This window comes from Beta vulgaris, chromosome 1 (genome assembly GCF_026745355.1).
Source record: "Beta vulgaris subsp. vulgaris cultivar EL10 chromosome 1, EL10.2, whole genome shotgun sequence".
NCBI classification, from domain to species: Eukaryota; Viridiplantae; Streptophyta; class Magnoliopsida; order Caryophyllales; family Amaranthaceae; genus Beta; species Beta vulgaris.
Window position 1 is genome coordinate 37,587,797 of NC_079202.1, and position 19,987 is coordinate 37,607,783.

Sequence of the window (19,987 nt, forward strand, 5' to 3'; positions counted from 1 at the left end):
AATAGAATCTTAAAATGAAGAAATATCTTTTATTTTGCCTATAATGTTGCGGATCGCCACATCTACTTGATTCTCCTTGTTGAGTGCTTTGACCAATTCGCTACAGTCTGACTTGATTGCTATTGCTCTCGTCTTCCCCTGCCAACTCTTGATGCAATGATATAGAGCTTGTGCTTCCGTTTGAAGAGGAGTGGCGGCTAAAACCTTGCAGGCTTCGAATTTGCCTGAGTGACCTTCCTCTGATCATGCTACTGCGACTACCCAGTTATTATTGTCTCTTTTCTTTTTCCACGCGCCGTCGATCTGGATACATATGATCCTTTCTCCTTTTATTTGTCCTTTTGTCCATGTACCGGAAGATGGGCTTTTTGAATTGGTTGTTTTGTTTTGGGTTGGTTTTGGAATCGAATCAATCTTTCCGTAATTTTCGAGTGGATATCCATAGCACGATTTGGAGAAACCTGATTAACCCTGAAAATGATCTCATTGTTGTGCAACCATATTGCCCATAGAGTGGTGACAAAGTTTTCTGCTCCGCCAAAGGTGATATTAGGATCCTGGTGAAGATCACTTTCCCAAAGAAGATTGAGGAAATTTGTTATCCAATCATCAAGAGGAATTGGATAATTGCTTGGTGGTGAGATTCCCAAAGTAGTTTTCCAGATTTTGATAGAGAAATTACAATCTCGAAAGAGATGCTCCATCATTTCGAAGTTAATGTTACAGAAATGACAAACTGTATCCACCTTGATTTTTCTTTTGACAAGATTTTCCGCTGTGGGAATAGCTTTGTTAACAATTTTCCATAGGAAGATTTTCAATTTTGGAAAGATGTTCATCTTCCATAGTCTTTTAAAGAACCTTTTTGATTTTTGAGAAATATCTATGGGGATCACTGTTTTTTTTATGGCTGTCCAATATCCCGACTTAGCCGTGTAGATTCCTTTCGGATTTGGGGACCAGAAGAAAGAGTCTTGGGAGGCAGTCTTAGGGAGGCAGAGTGAAAGAATGTTTATGGCTTCTTCCCTTGAAAAACTTTTCCATATGATGTCTGCATTCCACTTGCCTTCAACTATTAAATCTGAGATTGTTGCGTTGATAGGGAGTAAGGACGGGCCAACTAGAGGGTTAATCTTGCCTTCCCCTAACCACCAATCGTGGTATATTCTTGTGGATTTTCCATCTCCTATGTGATGTTTGATGTGTTCTTTAGCTTCGACTATGGCTTTACACATGCTTCTGAATGCGTAGGAGGCAGAAAGGGGGATTTTTCCTTTGACACCCAAGGAAAGAGGGTCAAGTTTATATTTGGCAAGGTATAGACGATGAATGATCGAGTTTTTTGTATTATGGATTCTCCAAGCTTATTTCAGTAGCAGTGAGTTGTTGGAATGCTCAAAATTTCTTAGACCTAAACCTCCGTCTAATTTGTGCATTTCTAGAACTGATCTTTTCCTCTAGTAGATAGGTTTTCTTTCCATGGTAGAGCTCCACCAGAATCTCAGAAGAGTTAAATTTATTTTTTTTGAGAGTGTTTTTGGGATTTTGAATAGGGAGATGACGTGAGTAGACAGGGTAGAGAGAATGGCATTGATGAGTAGGAGTTTTCCGGGGGGTGAAAGATGTATAAATTTCCAGGTTGAAATCTTTGCTCTTATTTTTTGCAGGATGTTGTCGAAATGTGTGCTTTTTGCTGCGTTGACGTCAAGGTCGCATCCTAGATACCTCCCTAGGGTTGGAGATGTTCTCATTCCCAAAGGTTTTCTCGTTAGTGAGGTAAATCTTCTTGGTGTATTCGGGCTGAACATAATAGAAGATTTGTCGTAGTTGATAACTTCCCCTGACTTGTCACAGAATTCAGCTAGGATTTCTTTTAGCTTCCAGGAAACCCTCAGTATTCCTTTGAAGAAGAAAAAGTGTGACAGGGAGGGGGCAGTTCTTGCTATTTTGATCCCATGGATTGCTTTTTCATCTTGTGCTTTTATTTAATTAGTAGAAAGGACTTCCATACACAAGATAAAAATGTAAGACGAAAGAGTGTCACCTTGTCTCAAACCAGCTTTTGGGTTGAAATATGTCGTAGGTTCACCATTAACCAGAATTGAGTATGTGACCGTTGTTATGCATTGTGTGATCCATTTTATCCATCTTGTAGGGAATTCCATCTTCTGGAGGGCAGCTACCACGAAATCCCATCTGATTCTGTCGTAGGCTTTGATGAGGTCTACTTTCATAATACTTGCGTATAGGTTACCTTTCTTCCTTTTTTTAACCCATTGAAGGATCTCATGAGCTATCAGACAATTGTCAGCCAGTTGTCTACCTGGGACAAAAGCATTTTGGAATTGGCCTACTATATCTCCTAGGATTAATCTCAGTTTGTTGGTAAGAGTTTTGGAGATAATCTTATAAGAGGTATTACAAAGGTTTATAGGTTGAAAGCCATTTGCATCCGAAGGATTTTTGGATTTTGGGATGAGACAAATGAAGGTTTCATTGCTTTCTTTCAGAAGGAAATTTGATCTAGTGAATTCATAGAATGAGGAGCAAACATTGTCTTTAATTTTCTCCCAGTTTTCTTGAAAGAAAATAGGGGGGATTCCGGGGACTTGAGCGGGCTGGCCGCAAAAGCTGCTACCTTGATCTCTTCATCAAAGAATGGACTGTTGAGGATATCTTTGTGTGAAGGTGTGAGCTTTGGTAGGTTCTGAATGATTGTGTCTGAGGGAGAAATTGTGTTTCTGTCTTGGGAGGGTATGAAAAGATTCTTGAAGTGGTTAAGAAATACATTTTTGATACCTTCATGGTTTGTGATCCATTCTTCTTGGTTGTGTTTTGATCATTCTGATCTCATTTCTTGAAATTCTCGATTTTACTCTTTTGTAGAAGAAGGAAGTAGATTGGTCCCCGACTCATGTAGTGTGCTCTTTGTTTCCAATACTCCCACTTCATAAGTGTGCTCTCATGTAGCAGTGCAGTGGTTCTCATACTCTCTATGCCTTGTGATAGGGTGGTAATGTTTGATTGAATTTCCTCTGAGTCTCTTTGAATTTCTCGCTAGTCTAGCTGGAGTGTTTGTTTATGATTTTGTAATACTCCGTATTTTTAGTAAGTTATTAGTTATAAATTTTTAAAAGGTTTTATATACTAAAAAGGCTTTTTATTACTTATAAAGGTTTTAAATAGGCCTTTATATTAAATTATGAGTTTTTCAAATAAATTCTAGCCCAAATTATATATTGGGCCTAAGTTCACAAATCTAATCCCAGTAATTGGTTAATAATATTGAAAATATTTTAAAATAAAAATTCAAAAAGGATTTACAAAAAGGTTTATAAAAGAAAAAAAAATCTAAACTAACCAATTTCGGTGCAAACTCACGCCAGTGAGTTGCATCCAAATTGGTTAATTTGGTGATTTTATCTTTTGGTTAATTTGTTAATTTGTTTGTTTTATCTTTTGGTTAATTAGATCTAGACTATTTATCTTATGGAATATTCCTCTATTCTAGCTATATTATCATAAAAGATAGTTTATCCTAGCTAAAGTAATTATCTTTTCTCAAAAATCTATCTTTTAGTTCCTATTCCTATTCTTATCCTATTTACCCAACTAGTATAAATAGGGGTCTCCACCCATCATATTCTTCACACCAAATTTGAGAAATAAATCTCTTTTCTCAAGTTTAAACTCTCTCTCCCTCTTAGCCTACCTTTTCTCTTCTCCCTAGTAGTTATAATTATTCAAGGTGCGTGTATATGTAGAATCTTTAAATATTGTTCTGCATGCGTAGTATCATGTTTTTAGGGTGTTATTTTGAATTAAAAATAAGTGTCTTATGAGTTCATTATTAACAGTATGGTTTTAGTGTGATCATGTTAAAGTTTACGAATGTTTTATGAACTCAAACTAAATCAGTAAATTCATGCTAACTATGTGATGTTTGATCTAAGAGGAATTATAGCTTAGTCCAAAATAATTTATGATTCCTTATTATTTGTGCATGAGTAGCACCACCATTTACATTGTATTATGAGAATAGTCTTCCATATTTCTCATTACTTTGATCAAAATCAGTAGATGCTTTGACTTTAGTAATCGCATGTTCACCGTTCACTTCTGCCAAGGGGTTTTTAAGTTTTTACGAGTATGTTAGTGTTGTATACTGTCACTACTAAGTCTACTATGTTGATTTCTCATAGAATTTGCATTGTCATCAATATTTACTTTATAATTAGTGTCGTACTTTATGAAATATTATTAGTATAGTTTTATTTACGTAATTAAAAGTTTCAAGATTATTTCATGAACAAGTTATATATTTTATATGCCTTTATATGGCTAAAATTTTTATAAAAGAATTACTATTCTTATAAAGGAGGACTATTTCCGAAAGATTTTGATTTATGATCACAATTATAAAGAGGCCACGGCTTGTTATTTATTAGCAAGAACGATATATAGCTATTATATTATTTACCCATGTACTTTTTGTATAAGTCATGTGGACAAAGTAGTTTCCCCTCGTAATAGACTCATTAAGGAATACTAAACTTGGGGGGTGTGCACACTTTAGGAAAGGTACCTAGGCAAGGAAAATGAGTTTTATTAAAGTTATATATTTTATATTATACAAGTTATTTCAAGTATCCAAGGAAGGTTTATATGAGTATTTTGAATGTTTAGTAAAGTATTTAAATTTCCGCATATACATGTACTCAGTATTTTACTGACATGCATTTTGTTTTGTTTGTTTTATGGTTTTGTCCCTGTGATGATCCTTTTGGTGAGCAGATTTTACAGGTTGATTGATTGCATACTACGTATGGGGGAGCTAGTGAGGAGTACTACATAGCTTAGTTTAGTAGTTATTATTTTTATATTTTCCTTGTTATAGTCGAAACAATAATTTTTATTTATTCAATAAAGAGAAGTTATTATTATTATTTCCGCTATTAAGTTAGTAGTTAGTAGTTTTAGCCTTTAACGTTATCACGTGGCGGTAATACTCTCAAGTTTCTCAAGTGTTTTATATTAAAATATACTCTTCAAGAAGAGAGAAATTTGGGGGTGTTACAGGTTTAGGCAAAAACATCTTGCATCTTTTAGAAAGAAATCCAAACGTCTTTGCAAAATAAAAGCTGGAGAGCCAAGTATCTCTAACTTCCAAATTTCCTCTATAGCTTGAAGGATTTCTTCTTTTTTGAGGCACCAATTGATGCGTGGGGGATCGCTTGCAAAAGAATAGGACTATGATCTGAGAGCAGGATGGGAAAGTTTGTGATTCTTGCATTTGTGAGCTCTTGTTTCCAGGTGGGGTTTCAGAATCCTCTGTCTAATCTTTCTAGAATCAGATCTTGCCCTTGTCTATTATTTGTCCAAGTAAAATTGACTCCCTGATGTGGAATTTCTAATAGGTGATTGTCTATTTTCCATTTCACAAATTCTTCTGCTCCCATCATTTTCATACTACCCCCTAGCTTTTGCGAGTTATTGTCCATTTGGTTGAAATCTCCTATGAGAATCTAACTGGAGTTGAACTTAACAAAGAGATTTTCGAGTTCTTTCCAGACCGAGTTCCTATTTGCTAGCACAGGCGATCCATACACAAATGCTACATAGCATTCACACCCATTAGGGAACACAATTTTACATGAGATTACATTTTTTGTCTCGAGGATTACTGAGACTTTTAGACTATCTGCCCAGCAAAGGAAAAGGCCTCCACTACTACCTTCCGAGTCCTTTCCAGTAGAATGCTTAAAACCTATCCTATTGAAGAACGGAATTAACGAACTAACAGTACATTTTATTTCTGACAGGAGAATGAAATCTAAGTTTAGGATAGACAAATTCTTGATTAGCGAAAGTAAAGGGGAGGAATTTGTACTCAACCCTCTACAGTTCCAACTCAATACATTCATTTGATTCCCTGAGACTGTTCTTGGTCAGTCGCACCCTTGGATGTGATCTTTGCTGATGATCCTTTGTTGTAGGTTTGTTCTTCGTTAGTGTCGCTGTGCTGGAGTCCAAAGACTAGGGTTTTTTTTCGCGATACTTTTTTTGAATCTTCTTCCTTTTCTGGGTTCTCTGAAAAGAGTGGTTTTCCTCGATTGGGGGGGATAGGTTTAGATCCGGGACTATCTTTTCTTCTAGGGTCGGGTCGTTGTTTCTTGCAAGATGAAGAGCTAAGAAACCTGTTGGCTCCCATTTTTTTATTCTTTCCCTTTCTCCTCTTCTCCTTCTGATGTTAGCTCTGGGAAGTATCTGTAATAGGGATCGTCTGAAATTTTGAATTTGTGAGGGGGGTTGATTTGTTGTTGAGGTTTAGAGTTCAGGTCTTCTTCTATTCCCATTAACTCCTCAGAGTTGTCGTCTTTGAAGTTGGATAGTACTGATTCAAAGGAGGTTTGGGATTTAGGAGAGTTGGGAAGGCAGGGACAATAAAAGGCTGGATCAGTTTGCGGGGGGACATAAAATGATTCTTGTTGTTCAAAGTGATTTTCTGGTGTGAAGTGACTTACCAAGTCTGGTTTTTGTTTTGAGAAGAATTGCCCTAATTCGTCCCATAGGGGAAAATTAGGTTTTGGGCTTGTAAATCTTTTGAGTGGTTTTTGGGATTGAGGTTGGACTCTGCTCCTTGGGCTAAAACAGTGTTGTTGACAAAAAATTCCTTTTGGGGCCCGTTTACCGAAATGTGTTCTTGATCTGTAGTGCTTGGGCTGTCTGAAGATGGGTAGTTTGGGCCTAGTGAGTTTGTGGTTTTCGTGGAATCTGGGCTGGTTAGCTTTGACAAATTTGTGGAGCTAAAGATGTTGTTGACTTCAAGATAGTCAAGAGATCCGAATGGTATGAACGGGTCTGAAAAAGGGTCTTTTGAGGAAAGTAGAATCTGTTGGAGCTTGTGTTTTCATTGATGAAAAGTTGAGATAGGTTGACCTCATGGTTGAAATCCGTAGAATAATTCTCCCAGGTGGAGTTTATGGAATTTGTGGAGTTTGCATGACTTGGACTTTTTTGGAAAGAAGACAAGGGTTTGTTTTCCATTTTTTCTTGCTGACGAGGTGGAGTTTATGGAATTTGTGGAGTTTGCATGACTTGGACTTTTTTGGAAAGAAGACAAGGGGTTGTTTTCCATTTTTTCTTGCTGACGTGAAGGTAGGGATGAAGATAGAAAATGTTGATGGATTTGTTTAATGAGATGTCTTAAATAGAGTGGTTGAGAAAGGATAATTCGCCCTAGAAGGGAGGGCAGTGGGATTTTTAAAAGCTTACTCAGGTGAAGTAGGAGAATAAGCTTCACTAGGATTTTTTGGCAGAGAAAATGATACTTTGCAATGGTTTTTTTCGGATTCACTGGGGAATGTACTGACAAAGCCTTGATGGCTCTCAAGTTTCTAGGGGTAAGATGGTAACTTACTTGACAATGTAGAGGAAGGGAGTTGGGGAGAGTAATACCTGTATGCCGAAATGAATATGTGTAAGAAAGGTGGTTGGATTTTGTCACCTTTTTCCTACGTATTATTGAATTCCCATGCAGGGGATCGACATGTTGTTTTATTGACGAGCTACGCACCTGGACGCCCCCTGCTTACGAGAGGAAGGCGGCCAACCTTTATAAGGCCGACTTCCTTCTTTTGCAGGACTTCGTCCTGGGTACCAACATTGTTATTAATTCAAAGGCGTTGGCGGAGAAGGCGGCCACAAAGAAAAAGCCGGCCGCAACGGGAGATGCCCCTCCTCCCAAAAAATTCAAAGGCTTCACGGCCAAGAAGAAGAAATCTGACCGGCCTTCTCTGCCAAAGGTCGAGATCCTCCTTCCACGGAGGAAGTTCCTTCTTCAGCCGAAGAAAAGGCCATCGTTCCTTATACCGGCCCAGTGGGTTTGGCACCCCCAGATATTACTGAACAACTAGACGCGGTTGTTAATTTGGACAAGGCCGAAGGGGCTGTATAAGACATTTATCAGTCGGACGTGGCTAAGGACGGATCCGCTTTTTGTAGTCCAGTAGCGGGGCTGATATCACAGATGCCCCAGGCTTATAGATCGGCCTCTCGATCTTGTGGTAAGTCTTATTACTCTAACGTTGTTAGGACCTTGTGCGTTGGCGGGCGTTCGATGAGTCCGTCCAACAAACTGGCAGTAGTTATACCGGTCAGAAATACTAATGAGTCTCCTCTTTCAGATAAGGGCAAAGGGGCAGCTGAAGTAGCTCCTAACGGTTCTCCCATTTTATTGGACGACGACTCCTCGGCAGCCTTTGCGAGGATGACCTCGGCCGATCGTGAGAAGTTCAAACAGGAGCTGTTCAAATGTTTCCCTGAGCCTTACATCAAAGGCTTGAGAGAGGCTTCATCTGGGCATGTAGGCTACATGTCTCAACTAGCTGCTGAGGTATAGTTTTCATTTCTCTGTCGTCTTCTTTTTCATACTTAGCAACTTTTTCCCACCTTTGTGATTGTCCTGACATGCTTTATCTTCCCTTTTTCAGCTTTTTGCTCGCAGCATAATAATCGAGGACTGGGCAAGATTGCTCAGAAAGAAAACAAACAGCTCGTCCGGGATGCCACCAAATACTAGTAAAATAATTGCTTATTGCTGCGGTTTTACCCATACACAGCAATATATCACGTAAAAAGAAAGATAAAATATAAAATAAAGATATTGCTGCGGTTTTGGCCTAAAACCGCAGCAATATGGTATCAAGAACTATTTTTTTTTAAAGGTTGACTATTTGACCAAATATATTGCTGCGATTTTTGTCAAGAACCGCAGCAATATATTAAAATAATATTAAAAAAAAATATACATATAATACAGTTAGGGTTTTTTCTCATCTTTCCCTCTCTTAATCACACGCTATTCCTCTCTCTTCCTCCTTCTTCCCACAAGTGGAAAAAACATCAATTGCTCCGGTTAAAAAGACCACAAATGCTCCGTATTTGACCCGTAGCAGAAGCCATACGAGCATTTGAGCATTTTAGCAAATGCTCCGTTTTCAACCGGAGCATTTAGTGTCTCAAATGCTCCGATTTTTAAAAAATCATAGCATTTGATTGTTAAATGCTCCGGTTGTCATGGAAAAACGGAGCATTTATAGCATAAATGCTCCGGTTTTTTCTTAACAACCGAAGCATTTGCTAGTTTTTCTTTTTAAAAAAAATTTGTACAGCTTGCTGAAGCTGTACATGCCCCAACAAGGAGTAAAAAGTTCTACATACAGGGGTAGCCCCTATCATGCAGTATACAAACAACTCATACCCCACTTTCCCCACATAATTTAAAGACTACTTATACTCTTATAAGAATCAAAAGAACATGTACGAATTCCTTTTGCAATGTTGTGCTTCTAAGGAGTCATCAAGAGATGTAGATCAAAACATGGACTTAATAGAATTTACAGCAGTTTGCTAGAGTTTACCACTGGCATGAACTTGTAAGTAGGACATCAAATTTAAACTTTGCAGAACCACATTATTGAGAAATTCAGAACAGGGATGCTCCAGATCTACTATCTGATAGGCTAAGTGCTTAGGAACAACAGATCCAGAAGAAAGTCCAAGTGCTTCAGTTCCATGGGCCAAAATGAATTCAGCTTCTTTGACATTGTCCACAACCTTCAGGCGTAGACCCTGAATAAGCGGCAAAGATTCAAACTGATTAATATTATCGATAACCATCTATTATATGCTCATTGAGATGTTTCCAGAACTGCATCAAAGAGCATAAACCTACAAGTATACATAAACCATAATGCTTAATACACATTACTTACTGTATGTGATAGTCCCTGACAGTTATATAAAATCTGTAAAAACTTTAAGATACTCAAACCATTCCAGGTATTGATGTGTAATTAGTTCTTCACTGGTTATGGAACCTAGAAAGAGAGAAGGATCAAATCCCAAATTCTTCAATTTCTCAGTCGTCAAAGATGCTCGTCTTGATGAATTACTTATAACCACCATCTTAGCCCCAGTTTTTGCCAGCTTTTCCACTATAAAATCTTTTTCTTGTTGTGAGTACACTAGTTGGTAATTCGCAGCTTTCAGTCAAAATTCTTTAGTGTTTTCTTGTAAATTTGAAGGTCATTCACTATCATGAATCAGTTTTATGGCTTACCTAGAGCATAAAATCCCCAATAAAGAAGCTATGAAGTCCACTAAATTTCATAGTTTTGAGCTTGTCATACCTCAAGAAATTTTAAGACTATAAAAGCATATATAATAACAAAAATTGGGTAAACTTACCGTTTCAAAATTGATTGGATCCATCTCTTTGAGCTTTCGCACATGACCCTTTGTATCCGGGTCAAAAACACTCCCTATGAAGCTATAAACCTCTGCAAAATCTGGTAAACCTGCAACAACATTCAACATGAGTGCTAATTGAAGCACCAAAAGACTTGATGAAGTTGCTTGACCATGCAGCATCTGAGGTTTAACCAGTTCATAACAACAAAATAAGCACTATATTATATGAATAAAAAGTAATATACTTCATTTATGATTAAATATACTACTTTATTGAAAAATATACTACCAAACAGTAGTACTTAAAGCAGCTACGAACCGGACGTGTCTCTGCAGCATCTATCAAGAAATTCTCAAACTAAATCTATTAGAATTACTATGGCGTTACAGTGAACAACAGAAATATAACAAAGTGAACTCTCTTCCACAGTGGAGCTTCCATCAAACTCAAATTTTTTTCCAGATTGTATTTATTATTGAACTAACAACCAATTACTGCAAAGCATATTTGTGGTGTTGAAGGAAGCAGAATAAGCGATGGCTGTTTGTGGAAGCATTGACACTGTGGATTGGCAAAAACTACTAAATTAGTACCAATAATTAATATCAATCATGTCCTATGATAATCAATTTCTGTCACTATATAACATACCATTTTTTTGCACTTTTTGGGGGTAAGGATGAGCTGCCTTCCGCTTAGGCCGAGGTGGTGGCACATGAGCTACTGTACCATTCTTTTGAAATTTCAAAAAATATTTCTGAGCATGCTATCTAAAAATCTTTGTAGGATATAGCATGTTACATTCTTTCTGAGCATGCTATCTAAAATCTTCAGGTCTCATGCTATCTAAAATCTCAAGGATCAATCTGAAGTCCTGAAATCTAATTCCACAGTCAACTTAATGCAGAAGGGTAACTTTTGCTTGCAAATCTTATCAATAAATGAGGCAGCCATACACTCTATGATATCTCAGAAATTAAAATCCGATATTTTCACATCATAATTAGAATAATAATGAGGTTCACCTCTACATAGCCCTAGATGATTTCTATGAAACTTCTAGAACAGTAACAGTAACTTTAAGCATAGACGCTGACTGTCCTATTTCTTTTGCGTTTATAAAAATAGGAAAGATAACACAACAGAGTTATCAATTGAAATAGCATTAATTCCACAAAATTGAGACAATAAAACTGCCTTTATCAACATAGCATTACACAACAGAGTTATCAATTGATGCTGACTGTTTTCTTTCTTCTCCAAAGACTCTACTTAGCATAAAGATATTCTGGAACCAGGCAAAGCATAAAGATTTTCAAATACCTGCAGCTCTAGCACTTATAGTATGATGTCCAAGTTGCTTTTTCACATCAGATGCTTTAGAATCAATATATGCCAAAAAGGATTCTGCTTGAACAGGTAACGTATAAGCCTCTACTTAGCTGCCTTAGCAATCTCCGCTATAGCCTGACAGAAAAATGAAACATCATCATTGAACATATTAGTAATGGATTTGGAAGTACAACCTTCAGTATAAACATGCAGAGATTATGTCATTTGAGGAACGGGGGGTAAATGCATTTTAGACCTACGAAACCCAGTGACGGGATGCATCCTACTCAAACTGAAGCAACAGTTAAAGATAATTAAAATGGTTGCAAGAACAATTGAAATTAAAAAGCAATCAATAGTAGCAGCAAGCTAGTAGAAGCAACCAGCCAGTAAAATCATAAAGAGGGACATGTTCAAGTGCTAATACTGCATGATATGAAACCCTTCTAGTTTAGCGCTGCTTAATTATGCTTTTTAGTTGTTGCTGTTCGTAAAATCTTAGATAGAGGATGTGTATTTATACTTTTAGTTGTGGCTAAGCTTAAAATCTAATTTCAACTATTAACGGAATCACTAACTCACCAGATCAACCCTTCTATTTTAGCTACATTATTAATCAAAATCAGGTTTTTGTATAATTATGATCCATTGTTCTTCTATTGTACTTAAAAATCACCTATGTATGTAATCATCAATTTGTGTAACACGTTCATTTTCACTAGACCATCAAAATTTACACATCCAATTTACAATTAAATCGTCAAAGCTCACACACCCAATTTTCACTTAAACCATCAAAACTCACACACCCAATTTTCACTTAAACCATCAAAATTCAAATCCAAATTTTACAGATCCAAATATTCAACTAAACCATCAAAATGCACACATCCAATTTTCAACTAATTATATAAACCATCAAAAAGAAAGAGAAATAAAGAGTACCTCATAATCATTGTTCAATAGATGATAGATCTATTGGCAATGGTCGAAATCTGGAGAAATTAAAAAGACCTCATATTCAAAATTCAACAAATTAATATAAACCATCAAATCTTATATGAATTTTGCGAACAGATCGAAAAAGATGAAAAATCGAAGAAAATAGCGATATTCTAACAATCAATCGCAGCACAGATAGCCATCACCTAAAAAATATCAAACAAAAAGAGGCAAAATAGACAAGCCATAATTAGGTTTATAGGGTTCCATAGTTCGAACAAAATTAATCAAAAATCGAAAAAGAAAATAAAAATTCGAGTCTCTTACTTGTATTAGTGAAGATTGGGGTAAAATGCGAGTGAAAATGGGACTGAAAACCCTCGAAATGGGAGATTGAGTCGAAATCAGAGCTTCTGCGAACGAACTTGAGGTTTTAGCATGAAAACAATGGTGATGATAAGGAGAAGGACAAGGAGAGAGAAGGAGATTGAGTCGAAATGGGGGTTGTATTGGTGTTGTCGGCATGCTCGACGAGGAAGAGGTGGAGGGAGGAGGGAGGAGGGAGGTTGAGTGAGAAGAGACGTAAAAGAGGAGAGCAAAAGAGGGGTTACTATGGATTCTAATGAACAAATATGGGAAAGACCAAAGAGGATAGAGAAAAAAGTTTTAGGTAAAGTAGTCAAATGCTCGGGTTGTTTTAACAAACCCAAGCATTTCTGAATTTTAAATCTTCATTTTTTTGGAAGGTTAACAAATGATCGGGTTACTTAAACAACCAAAGCATTTGTAATGTAGCATTTGAGGTTTTTTCTACTATCCTCTCACGCCGTTTCATTCTCAACCTCTCATCTCCTCTCTCTCTTCCTCTATCTTCACTTTCTCCTTCCTCTTTCACCTAACACACTGACGCTCTCATCTCCTTCCCCAACTCCTTCACTCAATTCTTTCTCACCTGAACCCTAATACCTCACTGGTGACCAACCAAATATACGAAGAGCAACGAAGAAACGAAGACGGAAAAGAAACGAAGAGGAAAAGAAGACTCGCAACCAACTCAATCCTCGTCAGCCCTCCATCGTCGCCGCCTTCGCCGTCGCTCAGCCCTCCATTGTTAGCCGCCTTCTCTTCACCGCTGGAACTCGCCGCCGACTTTTTTTTATTAGATTCTCAGATGTTTTTTTTAATTCAGCAAACAGATGGTTGTTTTAATTCAATTCTTTTTGTTTGGTCAGTGTTGTAGATTTGTTTGTTCATTGTTTCAGATTTATTTGTTCATTGTTTCAGATTTATTTGTTCATTGTTTCAGATTTGTTTGTTCATTGTAATTATCTCATTTTTGTTTATTCGGTATGGTGTAATTCTCAGTTTTGTTTGTTTGTTGTTTAAGATTAGTTTGTTTTTTACTTTGTTTTGTTTTCTTATTGTTGTTTTTTATTTGTTAGTTTCATTGCATTTTTTTGGTGGTGGAAGTTTATGATTTTTTGCTATTTTTTTGAATTTTTCTCATGTTTCGAATTTAATGACAAAATGTAAATTTTTTTTTCTTAAACCTGTATCTATTGGTGCGGTTTTCCGGAAAAACCGCGGCAATATGCATTATAAATCTGATATATAAAATAAGTATATTGCTGTGATTTTACTCAGAAACCGCAGCAATATGTTCAAATATTGCTGCGATTAAAAACCGCAGCAATTTATTAATGACCTATTGCTGCCCCCTTAATTGCTGCGCGGCCAAAACCGCAACAATTTTTATAAGAGAATCTCTTTTTTCACTTATTGTCTCTTGTTTTCATTTTGCTCATAGTTTAATAATTCAATCCAAATAACTTTCCCAGTTATAAGCAAATTGTTTTGGCCGAAGATGCCGACAACCCTATCATGAACGATCTCTTCCAATCATAATAATAATAACACCAAGTGCCAAAATTGTTCAGCCTGGAATGCTAGAGTTGTTCATCAGAACTTTACTCAAATTTGCACCAAGGCTTGGTTTCTGTACAAGGACTTTTTGCTACTTGCATTAGTATATTTAATATGTATCCCCCCCTTCTTGGACGAAGAAATTTTAGTAATTTTATTTGTTCTAAGAAGGAGAACGACCATGCTTGATGGTGGTACACTATGCAAAGTATAATTTAGGATTGTGGCGATCCGTCCATCCTTGTTAAAGCTTGCAATAACTTATTCCTTTGCTAAGGTGGTTATCACAGTGAGTGTAATCCCCCACAATTTTAAAGAATTTTCATAAATATATTAAAGTATTTATGTAGTTATATTTAAATTCAAATGAGTTTGGAAAATGTTTTGACTTTTAAAAAGGGTTGACTATTTTAAAAGTCAACTGAAATTATTTTTCATAGCTTAATAAAATTTGAAATATTTTAATTAAGCATGTTTTAATAAGAGTTTTAAATATTAAAAGTATATTGAAAAGGTATTAATGGAATCGAAAGCCCAAAAAGTGATAAAAGGGAAAGATCATTTGATGACTAAAGTTTTAAATAGCCCATCTTATTAGTAATCAAGTTTCATTAATTAAAATCTCTTTTCCTAAGTCCACAAGTAAAAGCCTTTATATAAATATCCTAAAAAGCCAAAATATTTTCACCCTACACATTATTCTTCTCCTTTTCTCACGTCACTCTCTCTCTCTCTACACTTCGCTTTCTCTCTCTCTCCTCGTGCATCGTTCTTCATCTTTCTCTCTCAAAGTTCATTTCTTCTTCTTCAAGTAATGTTTCTTGTTCAACAAGAAACGTCACAAGCCTTTTTCAAGAACCAAGAACCGCACGCACCGTGCCTCGCTGTGTGCTGGCGGCCCCTTTTACCCATTGTTTGGTTTTTTCTTTCTTCCTCTCTAAGATTCCATTAAAGTACTAGTTTTTATGTTATTTTATTATTATTTTATCATATTTGCAAATTAAATTACTGTTTTATATGCACATATATTTTCGGTATCATGAATATATATAATATAAATTTCAGATTTATTATGTTAAGTTTATTTTAGTTTTTATCATGAAATTTATAGTTTTTAGGGTATTTAATTACTAGAAACTATATATATATAAAGTATAAATCATGAGATTTACTTAGTACGTAATTTTATATATATTGAGTATATTTTCAGAAGATTTATTAAATATTATAAGTGCTGTAATTCCAGAAAATAAGTATTTAGAGAGTTTTAAAGGATTTTTAATCACTAAATAGTTGTACTATACTAGGGATTAAAAATAACGAAAGTTTAAATACAAAAACGATTTTAAAACATGTTTAAGGGGGTTTTGATCGTTTTAAAGTTGCTGTAATTTTTAGTTCGAGATATTAATTTCATTACTTTATTTTCTAGGCGGAGATTTCGTTGTAGGAGACTTTTAACGAGTTAAAAGTGGCCTACCGCTTGTATATACAAGGTACGTACATCGTCTACGTGCTATGTGATTTAGAAGCATGCTCTAAGAGTATTTTATTTATTAGTATCATGTATAGGACTCTATTTGTTCATATATATGATTACTGGAATTATTTTTACATGTTTATGCCTGGGTGCTACATGTCATCTAGAAGTGATTATGATTATAAATGTTTGTATGGAAGGTTGATGCAAGCAGGATAAGTCAAGTTTATTTATTAATTCGTGAGTGATTAATATAAGTTAAAGTGAATCATGTCTTACATGTATTCTTTGAGTATTATTTATTATCTTATAAGGACCGTGGACCTTATTTGGTAAGTTACAAGTTCTACCTATATAAAGGTAAAGTTTATTGTTGGCTAGGTTCAACAAGTAAGTTGGTAAAGTTAAAAAGGAGGTTAAAGAGTCTTGGTTGATGAGTTGTGATCACTTGTTAATCCAAAGATAAAAGAGATTCTGTTATGATTGTTTGAGTATTAGTTATGTGTTGCTTCTTTGTTGTGTCAACACAAGTAATAAAATATATTTAACGTAAAGTGAAACGAGAATAAGTTATAGACTTTAGACTGGTGCACGTCTAGAGTTGGACACTAAGGGTTGGAGTACATGGTGGTAGCCCATGGCTTTTCTAGGAATGGATTGATCACCATCCCTCTTTCAGTTCAAAGGTTCCTCGATATCGCAGGTCATTTTTGGAATATGTGGTAGCTCCCATATTTCATATTTTTAGATAAGTCAACTCGTCCAATAACTATTCCATTTAAAGAGAAAAATAATGTTTGAGTCTAGTTCAGTAAAAGCTGTCTGCAGATTATTATATGCTTATATTTTATTTATCCCTGCAAGTTATTTTTGTAGTATCATGTTTAGGATTATTTATGTCTGATATGTAGTACTCAGCTTTGCTGATTACGTGCTTGTTGTGTGTGTGATCATGGCTTTCCTATTGATCCTGTGGTGATCCTTCGGGTGAGCAGAGTCGAGAAAGCATTGACATTACAGGTTCGCAGATGCATCTCATTGGGAATCTGGAATGGAGAGACTCATTGTATTACTAGATATTTAAGTTGCTTTCGTAGGAACATGTGTTTTCAGACATTAGTTTTTAAGTTGGTGTGTATAGTTTCAAATATTGTTATTGATTCATAAGTTTTAATAAAGTTGTTTTTAGTAAGTTGTTTTCCGCTGCAAAATTCTGAGTAAGCCGAAACGTTATCACACGGGCGATAATGCCTGGGTAATTCTCTAAGGTTTATTATAAAAGTATTTTCTAGAAAGAGAGAATTATCGGGGTGTTACAGTGAGTGGCCTTTGGACGGAAAGTAAGACCCTTTTACTAAAGTTTCTTAATTTCAGCCGCCTTTATTTAGGAGATTGATGTTAGCTTTATAAGTTTATCAATTGGTGGCCCTCATCATCTGTAATCCTTAAAGGATTTTGACATGTTGGCCAATCTCCTAATAGAAGGTGTTTGCGTTTTGATGTTCTTTTCTGAATATTTTTCTAGACAAATAGCAAGGCATAACAAGTAAAGAGACAGTCATAGTATGGAAGTAGATTTGTATTATATAAATTTTGTTTGGCTGGGAGCCAAGATACATGTATACATTTCTACTTTTTCATTAATGTGCCATGACACTTAGTTAGCATGGAATTACACTTCCCAATTATTTCAGATGTAGTATATTTTCAAATTGCCTGAGTTCCACGTCCGAGGAACAGAACGACCGTCCATATCTTCCAGACGAAAAGTGCCACTTTGAACTTCTTGGACTATCTTGTAAGGCCATTCCCAGTTTGGTGCAAGCTTACTTTTCTTTATCCCGGCCGACCGCTTCCGTTTTCCTCAAGACAAGGTCTCCCTCCTTTAATAGCCGCCTAGCCACTCTTTTGTTAAACTCTCGAGCCATTCGTAGCTTATACAACTGCATTCTTAATAGAGCATTGCCCCTGATTTCATGAACCTGATCCAAAGCTGTACGAAGAGCAGCCCAGTTTGCTTCCTTTGAATAAAGCATGACTCGCAGAGTTGATTCTTCTCTTTCAATAGGCAGGACGGCTTCCGAGCCGTAGACGAGCATAAAAAGGGTTTCCCTAGTTGAGTTCTTGGTCGTCGTTCTAATTGACCAAAGAACCAATTGTAACTCTTCTACCCATAATCCCTTGGCATTGTCTAGCTTCTTTTTTATGCCGCTTGAGAGGATTTTGTTGAAGGCTTCTACTTGCCCATTTACCTGAGGATGAGAAACGACAGCAAAGTGAGCTTTAATGTCCTGGTCGGCCAGCCATTCTCTGAGCTTAGGCGTCTCAAACTGCGGTCCATTGTCAAAGACAATAGACTGTGGCATACCAAATAATGATGTTCTTCCAGATAAGCCTCGTTACATCATTAGTGGTAATCCCTCTCATTGCTTCAGCCGCGACCCATTTAGTGAAGTAGTCTACTGCTACTATCACAAATTTCTTCTTGCCGGCCGCTACAGGAAACGACCCCAAGATATCCATTCCCTTTTTGGCGAAGGGAAGGGGAAAAAGAACTGGAGTCAAATAGTTGGACGGCTTCTGATGCATATTGCAATGCCTCTGACAGCTATCACATTTCTTCACATAAAGCAAAGCGTCCTCCTTTAAGGTGGGCCAATAATACCCTATCCTTAAGGCCTTCTCTCCTTATGCTCTTCCCCCAATGTGAGAGGCACAAGCTCCTTCATGTAATTCTTTCAGGACATCTAACCTGTCCTCCCTAGTAATGCATTTGAGGAGTGGCCGATTAAATGCCTTTTTGTACAAGGTTTCATCCCATAGCTCGAACCACTTGTCCCTTGCCTCCACATACTTGGCTTCCAAGGGATCTGTGGGCAGGCGTCCTATTTTCTTGTATTCAATGATGGGCTCCATCTAGACATTTCCTCGGCTGAGGAACATAACTTTTTCTTGATCAATACTCTTTGTCGGCTTTACCTCCCAAAACACAGTTACTGGCACATCCCCTTCGGCCGAACTAGCTAGTTTTGAGAGAGCGTCGGCTTGATGATTCTCAAATCCCCTTGTAGAAGGCTGCATCAAACAGCGATGTGAAAGACGAGGGTATATAGAATTGTTAGATCTACTCAACGATCGTGGTTTTGTCATATTAGAATTGTATTTATTTCAGTTTGATATGTATTTGTTTAGTTTCTACTTCTATTGTAGATGTCGTATGACTTTGAATCAGTGAATTAATGTTAATTTCGAAAAAAAGTAAAGATTCCAATTACCATATTTAAATTATTTAGGAATAACGAAAATGAATAATAAAACAAGTTTCAATTAAATCATTTAAATAAAACTTGTTAAAGAAATCCAAACTGAATGAAATCTTAATTTAAATAAACATAATTATCAAAGAAAAGTGCATTATCATAAAAATAAATTTAAGTGGAAATAATATTGAGAAATAATAAATAATAAAATAAGCTATGAAAATTCGGGGTATTACAAGCAATGAGGCTTTTAGTGGGTATGTGGTGATTGGTGTTACCACACGTGCGCCGCCCTCCCGGTCTGGGCCATGGGGAATAAACTTAACTTAACTATCTTTTTGGGTCAATTATTTGTCAGCATTTAATGACCGTTTTTATTAGTCTTAAATTACCGTTTTCCCCTCTAATTTCTCTCTTAATATTTCGTTTTCCCCCTAATTTCTCTCCTGATCTGCTGCCATGATCTTCCCCATTTATTGACCTTTTTTCCCACAATTTCAGCCACATTCTGATCTCGTTTGGTTTTTCCTCTCCCTATAAATATTAGTGTTCTGGTATTCATTGGAAAAACAAACACACACACAATCTCTTGTTCTCTTTTTTTTCTTTCTCCTCTATTATTCTGGGCAATATTCAAGATCGTTCTTAATTTGTTTTTCTATCAACACCAAAAACGCAAAAACCGTGTATCCATGGAGGTCAACTGTTGTGAGTCCGTGTGTTGTTACGGGGCAAATTCAACTTTAGGGCGTGATCTTCTCACGCCACGGTTGTCAGATAAGTTTGTTTTAATTG

General features: G+C 36.4%; 1 protein-coding gene across 1 annotated transcript; it reads right to left on the bottom strand.

The window, feature by feature from the left end:
• Positions 1–17,758: 17,758 nt before the first annotated feature.
• LOC104897043 (uncharacterized) lies at positions 17,759–18,298 on the bottom strand. Its single transcript, XM_010683852.2, has one exon. It carries the CDS (start codon positions 18,296–18,298, stop codon positions 17,759–17,761), a length of 540 nt encoding a protein of 179 aa, XP_010682154.2.
• Between the last annotated feature and the right edge of the window lie 1,689 nt (positions 18,299–19,987).